At 39.0% G+C, this 7,819-nt stretch overlaps 1 protein-coding gene across 12 annotated transcripts in view; it reads right to left on the reverse strand.

Annotated features, from left to right (window-relative positions):
- The window catches only part of magi1b (membrane associated guanylate kinase, WW and PDZ domain containing 1b), a 158,007-nt gene that overhangs the window by 16,064 nt on the left and 134,124 nt on the right, over nucleotides 1-7,819 (reverse strand). For 11 of the 12 annotated variants that reach the window (XM_066697999.1, XM_066698007.1, XM_066697995.1 and 8 more), the window contains 4 exons: nucleotides 7,003-7,034; nucleotides 4,891-5,140; nucleotides 2,449-2,540; nucleotides 1,601-1,793 (listed from right to left, as the gene is read on the reverse strand). In XM_066697999.1, the coding sequence (XP_066554096.1) occupies nucleotides 1,601-1,793; nucleotides 2,449-2,540; nucleotides 4,891-5,140; nucleotides 7,003-7,034 (567 nt within the window). The remainder of the gene's footprint in view (nucleotides 1-1,600; nucleotides 1,794-2,448; nucleotides 2,541-4,890; nucleotides 5,141-7,002; nucleotides 7,035-7,819) is intronic. The other variant, XM_066697996.1, reaches the window with a different exon arrangement.

The following is a 7,819-nucleotide window of genomic DNA, read 5'->3' on the forward strand; positions in this document are numbered from 1 at the left end:
AAAGATTAAGATGGGCAAAAGAACACAGACACTGGACAGAGGAAGATTGGAAAAAAGTGTTATGGACAGACAAATCTAAGTTTGAGGTGTTTGGATCATAAAGAAGAACATTTGTGAGACGCAGACCAAATGAATAGATGCTGGAGGAGCAATACCATGCCGTACCCCGTGGACGGCGCTTGATTGGAGCCAATTTCCTCCTACAACAGGACAATGACCCAAAGCACAGCTCTAAACTATGCAAGAACTATTTAGGGAAGAAGCAGTCAGCTGGTATTCTGTCTATAATGGAGTGCCCAGCACAATCACCGGATCTCAACCCTATTGAGCTGTTGTGGGAGCAGCTTGACTGTATAGTACATAAGAAGTGCCCATCAAGCCAATCTAACTTGTTGGAGGTGCTTCAGGAAGCATGGGGTGAAATCTCTTCAGATTACCTCAACAAATTGACAACTAGAATGCCAAAGGTCTGCAAGGCTGTAATTGCTGCAAATGGAGGATTCTTTGATGAAAGCAAAGTCTTGAAGGACACTATTATTTCAATTAAAAATCATTATTTCTAACCTTGTCAGTGACTGTATTTCCTATTCATTTTGCTATATTTCCTATTCAAACTCATTTCATGCATGTTTTCGTGGAAACAAGGAGATTTCTAAGTTACCCCAAACTTTTGAATGCTAGTGTATATTGGCAAAAGATTATGGCTGGGAATGATTGTGGAAATATACCCACTGAAAGGTAGACAAACTTAAAAAATGATATGCAAATGCAGCCAAATATACACATAGATTTTTATTTTATTTTTTCCTCAGTGACTTCATTCATGTCTTTAATTTACATATGATATCAGTAAAAGCCTGTACACATCAGTAATCTGGCTCATTCTCATTAGTCCATAAAACTAGTGTGTACGCGTTTACGGATTCTGGGAGTTTTTTTTTTCTTTTTTAAAAAGTTAATAACAGTGTAGAAGCAGAACAGTGTCAACATATCTATGAACATGTTAAACGGAAGGATGATTTTCATTAAAGCACTAAAGTTTCAAGGGAAAGCAATAAAGGGAAATGTATTTAGAGAGCAATACATTGCAGCAGGGAATTTTTGTTTAAGTTTAAAACTCCAAGGCAGAGTTGCAAAGAAGTAATATTATCAGAAGTGGCTGCCCAGGGGTTAAAGCTATAACCACGTATTATTGTTATTAGATATTTCTGAAACCTAAGGGAGAACCGAGAGGGAACGCTTTATTACATTTGACCTAAAAAAATTGCAGCTTTTATTGCGAAACCGTGCAAATGTATTCTCCTGTAATGTGTTTAACTTCAACCAAGTAGATACAATGTATTCCACAGTTATTCCCACCTGAGCAATTTCCCTCACCCTTCCGAGTTGATTTCTCCTGCTGTCTCTTGCGTTACTAGCCTCTCATCAATAGGGAACCTCAGCAGACTCGGACAATCCTAATATGTTCAAATTGAACGCCAATCAGCTGTTCCTTGAGGTGAACAGAATTCCACCAGCGCATGTCATAGAAGCTGTAATAAAACCCAGCTAACAAAACTACAGCCCTCGTAAAGGGTCTGAGAATCGTCATCCATCTTACCTCCATATCCCGTCTTGCGCCTCACCGTCAGGTTAACATGGCCTTGTTTGGCTGCCTGCTGCATCAGTTGGACTACAAGTTGGTGCGATTTTCCTACAACTGCAGTCCCATCCACACAGATGAGCTCGTCCCCTGATCTTAGCCGTCCGTCCTCGTCCGCAGCCCCGTATTTCACAATGTGACCGATATAAATCTGATTTGGGGAGGGTATAGAAAACGTAATCAGGGTCAGAAGATTGTCACTGTGTATTTTTCCACTTTTAAGTGTATGTCTCTTCTTTCTGTGCCAACATGGTTTGTTTATGCCATTAGCTAAGTGCACAGAATGGCTGCGTGTAAAAGAATATCATAGTATTAAAGTGTTTGATTTGGATGAATAATTGAACAGCCTCCTTGAGTACACAAGCTATATATTACTCAAAACTTCCTCTTGATTTCTTCAGAAGATACTCAGACGCACCAAACCCAAAACTCGTGTGCTTAATTATTTCCTATTTGCATTTGCCTTTGCAAAAGCTTCAACAGCTGTATAAATTAGGTCTGAAGAAGACACAATCCAAATACTTTAAACTTTCTATTAGTTTCAAGATAATGTGTTGTTCTTTTGATAGGAATGTGTAAGTGAAGCCTGGTTCCTTTCATTCATTTGTGTTCTCTTTCTACACAGTCTTCACAAAGACTGATTGAAATAATGAAACAAAATAAAAATAAACAGCACCTTACAATTCTGCTTCTTATTTGGAAAAGGCTTCCACACTGGATATTCAGACAGTCTTTCCAACATGATTACTTTACAGAGAACAAATTGATATGGTCACACAGAGTTGTTAATCAAACACGCTACTCACAGGTTCCCCCGGTTCATTTCCTCCCAGAATGCGGAATCCGAAGCCTGTGTCTTTTCTCCACAGGAAAATGTCCTGCTCCTGATAATCAGGTACTGAAAAGGAGACGACCAACTGAATGAATAACTGGAAGGCAATATGTTAGTTATTTTCCTCTATCACTTCTCAATTGACCCTGCACACTTTACAATAACACAAGGTTAAACTGTGATTCTCCAATAATCAGAATTGTTTTATTTGTATCGCACTCGCTGTACACTTTAAGATGTTCAAATGTTCCATCTACTCTACCATTTTATGTTATTTAATTAAATGTTTTACTGTTGTCAGGGTTTAATTTGACAACCCCATCGCCTTACTGATTAAATTACGTTCTAGGGTATGACTGTGATTGCTTAGCTGTAAGGGCAATGTCATTCAATTGTGAATCATAGCCATTGCCAGCATGGTGGTTTGTAATGATAACATCAGTGCTGGTAACAGATAGCACTTAAAAATGTATGTCAATGTATGTTCTGGGTCTGTCAAGTGAATATAGAGAGATACAGGAATCCACCTGTGGTATAAAGCCAGTATTTGAAACGCTGAATTGCAAACATTGGCTTCACAGCTCTGTGTAACTTGAAAAGCCAAAAACAACTGATAACACCAGAAAGGTGTTGATACGACAGCAGGATAAAAGCAGAATTGTGCTTTTGGCTACTTGTTAACCATAATAGACCAATCTGCAGTCCTATCCGAACTACATGCTGCATCTTGTCCAATACATTTACAGATACTTCCTTTCTATTCTCAGAGTGAAAAATCGAATGAACCAAAGGGGATACTTGCCACCCCCAAATATAATTAAATCAGAAACAAAAGGAATTCTCACAATTCTGAGTCTATAACTTGACAAATGCACCTCAAGAAATCACTAATTATTATGCTTCAACATGACAGAACATCTATATTTTTTAAAGGTTGAACCTACCACTTCTGCATGGTTAGTTTTTTTAATTAATTGTATTATTATTTTTCTACAGCAAAACAATGTCCAGTGCTCAGCCTATCAGGACAAATCAGTGAAGCATGCAGCTCCCCTGCAATGGACAAAATGGCTGCTGTATGGGTGCCCAGCATGTATATTTTCTCAGCAGAACCTAACACTCTCATATTTGGCAAGACTTTATTCACACTGGAGGCACCAAATGGTGCATTTATCACATGCTCTAGTAGTTATGTGCTACAATGAGTTTATAAGTCAGTGAAACAAATGTTCTAAAAAATCTCAAATTCCTAAAGGAGCTATTACTTCCAGAGTGGTTTTGTTTGTTTTCTCCCGAAGACCAACTCCTTATTAACTCTCTGCATAGTGCCTTAAAAGAGGCTTAATATTTGATCTGCATTGGATGCCATTTCCATAGGCAGAGTAATTAATCGAAAGTTCTTTTGGAAGAAAAAACGAAGGTACGTACTTTGAGATCATGCATACCACACACATAAGGAAATGTTTGTTTGTTTTTAAAACAAAACTGGTTTAAAATATACAATTGAAATATATTGTTTTGATTTTCTAAGTAAGAGTTGTATGCTGCTTTTCCAAATTAATGATAACACTGCTGGCTTCCAGAGCAGAGTTATTTCTCATGCTCTCAAACATTAATTGGGTTTCTTTCTCTCCCAAATCTCATTACTTGCACACAAACTTAGTAAAAATATATTGGGAAAGTAAAAAGCCTGTCAGAGAGAATTTAATTCAACCCCTGTTGCTGTCACCGTACAGTATGCTTTTACATTCTGCACACATCTAACTTTGGAACGGAGAGAGAGAAGAAAAGGAAGTTTGGTTCCACTCAGTTCCAAATCTTTTAATAATGGAAAAGCACTGCTTGGGCAAGAGCACAAAGAGGATTTTATCAAAACTGACTCGTTGCGTTAGACCTGAAATATAATCCAAGCTCTTCCCTGCCAGCATTTGAAGGATATTCTTATTAATTGGGAGGATCACCCCTTTGCATCACACCTTGAGACAGAGAAAATATCTTATATCCTGTTTCCTACCACTTCCAATTACATGAACATTTGTAGACTGATAAGTTTTGATGTTGGGTATTGCTTTGCAGTCCATTACCCCACTGAAAGTGCATGCATTATAATTGGTTGAAACCAATTTCTTTAGTTGACTTTAGCAAGAGAGAATGGAAGAAGGTGAATAAAACCATGGTGCAATGTTCAGAATGCTCCTGTAACGGTTAGGTTTGTATTCACTCCCCGAGATGCGTATCAGGGTAATCAAATAATATTAATGTTGTTAGAAATGGAACAAAACAAGTTTTTTCTCTTCTTATGACTATCTGCTCACCATTGTTTTCTGAAAGCTGCTTGTGAAACCAAAGTCACACAGCCCTGATGGGGCAAAGCTCCCTGCACTGCATCTCTCACTACAAATCTCAATATACTTACGCCTACTTTCATACATGCTCCTCGACTGGGCCCAGATTTTAAAGGGATCTGGCTTCTTCTGGGCAGAGCCGTCCCCCTGTTCTTGCGGTGGCTGTGGTGGAGGGGGCGCAGGGGCCGCGGCCTCGGTGACGTTGCTGGTGTAGCTGGGAAGGATGGGCGCAGTGTGAACGGGCGACTCGGTGCGAATGCTGCGGTGACTGGAGACGCTGTGCTGGGAGCTGTTTTGACTGTCTTTCCTCTCAAGTTGTTGCTGCACGATCAGGGCACAAGGAAAGAAATGGACAGTACAAGGTCATTACTAAACTTCAAACAAGCCCTTTTATCCCACCACCACCACTGTCTATATATAGATTATACTATAGATAGATATTTGTTCAGTTATCACTCGTGCTAGACAGTCATGAAGGTTGTAATTCTGAAATTTAAAAAACATTCACTTTTTTTTTCTGAACAGCATGGCTAAGTCTAAACCAGCAATTAACACTAATAGGGTTTCGATTAAAGGAGTCACCCATGATTTCCTCAATGCTTAGTGCACATCAGTCAATAGGAACCAACCAATTAAAAATGAATTACATGTCATCGTTTGGCAAAAAATAAATTGCGACTACATGCTAACAAAGATATATCAGAAATGTTTTATGGAAATACATTGTTTGTAAATATTTTTAACCATAGGCATGTAAATCAAATGTATAATGAAGTTGTTGATCTCTTTAAACACATGAAGCTTAGCCTAGGAAGAAATATTAAAAAAAAATATATATATATATATATATATATATATATATATATATATATATGAAATGGAAAGAAAGAAAATGAAAGTTGCATTCACTGGTACAATCTTGAATATATGCTTTGCTGCACATGCCATCAAAAGATTTTGATCTTGAAAAGATGCAGAGGAGAAAAAAACACCCAAAAACATGATTCCTTTTGTTGAACAGAAAGCTGGATGTATTTATAGACTGTACAATATCTACTGTATATCAGAACATATTCTAAGCACATCTCTGTATTTCACCAAAGGCTGAATTTCTCTTAGCTTGACACAGAAGCACATACAGGCTGACATTTCTATGATATAAGAGTGAGTGCAAACCGAGTTTTCCTCTCACAGCCCTGATCTAAACTGACAGTGGTCTAGGCCCCCCAAGAGTCACGTGACTTCAATCAACATCATACCCGGCCATTGCAATCATTGCCTTAATTATTTCCACGCTTTCTTTGTGGTCGAGCAGAGAACTTATACCGAGACTTGGGATGTGAAAACAGGAGATTCTCCGTTTGGCTCAGTCTCAGATTCCGCATCCCAACCTGCAGTACAGCCCCGTCATACGGATCTGAGTCCTCGCCTGAAGCCCACAAACACCACAGAGCTTCGAGCACATTAGCAGACCACTGGTGAAAGACTGACTGTAAATTAGCCCACACTACATGTATCTTGTTGGAGATTTTTCACACCACCGGCAACCACCTCCGGTCATAGCAAAACACTTCAATGAACTGTAGTGTAACCCACGTGAAAATTTACAGCTATCAATAAAATATGTACTTGAATACAATTTATCAGAGGGTTACAGTATGGTTTCCATATAATTCACATTTACATATACCCTTTATGTGGGAAAATAAAAAGCACATTTTTTGTGTTGTTTTCAAGTTTGAAGTAAACTACATTCCTATGCATGCAATTATACAGCTGAACAGGTGGCAAAGGGTTTCTGTAACATTTTTGCTTAAAAATACAAATCTTTAGCTTTTAGTTGGCGGGTGGCGGCATCATCACAAGGTTCTCACACACAGTTGTCCCTAAGATCCTTTGAAGCTAGTTTCTAATTATAATAGGACTGCCCTGTGAAGAATTGTGGCTATTGCCATAGCATACTGGCACTCTACTCTGTCTACAAGCTGGCCATCATTAAACACCCTGTTAGAGACTCAAAATATTTCTTATATATACATTTATTTTATATTTACATTTTTTTTAATCACCCCCCCACCCACACATGAATAGCACCTTTCTCTTTAAATATCAGACCCACTATCCCTAAGAAGCCAGCAGGGAAAATAACAAAGGGATTCAATGAGACACACATCAGTACTCACCAGCTTTGGACTCTTCTTTGCAGGCACCAGTCCTGTAAACCAGCATCAAGAAAGAAAACCATTAATTATGAGTGTAAATATTTTACCTTCCCTACAAGAAAATAAATCCCAAGACGGACAGTTGCTAATGTAGCCTTCTGCGGAGCAGAAGCAGCCTCCGTGCCAGCGCCTGAGTTATCGGTCTGCTCATATCGAATTAGAGCGGAGCAAGATCTATCTGCATTAGCTATGCTGACTTGTGCTGCAGCAGTCCTGGAGGGCTGGCGAAATACACAGATCTCGGCGGCCTGGGAAACTGAATACTTGGGTAGAATCTCAACTACTACCCAATAAAAAGGGTTCCGAAAGACTTAACATAACATGAATGGCAACCATAATTTTTTTCTTCAATTGCAACCATCTTCTACATTTTTTTCACCTATCATATGTACTGTGGAGGGCTTACATATTGTGAAGCGGTTCTCTCTCTCTCTCTCTCTCTCTCTCTCTCTCTCTCTCTCTCTCTCTCTCTCTCTCTCTCTCTCTACCTCCCTCCCTCTCTCTCTCTCTCTCTCTCTCTGTCTCTCCCTCGCTCTTTTTTTTCACCCTCCCCCTCCTCCACTCACTGCCTTGCTAGCCTTTCCTTGCTCTTCCATTCTCTCTCTCACTCTCTCTCACTTACTCACTCACTCACTCATCTCGAGCTGCCTCTGATTGATCTGAAACCAGATTTAAAGAGCCTAAATAAATGATAAATTCATACATAAATAGTAAACCTTCAGGAACCTTGATAAAATATTCAAAGTAGCACAAACTGAATAAATCAGAAGAGAGAAGG

The sequence above is a fragment of the Amia ocellicauda genome, chromosome 3 (assembly GCF_036373705.1).
Source record: "Amia ocellicauda isolate fAmiCal2 chromosome 3, fAmiCal2.hap1, whole genome shotgun sequence".
NCBI lineage: Eukaryota > Metazoa > Chordata > Actinopteri > Amiiformes > Amiidae > Amia > Amia ocellicauda.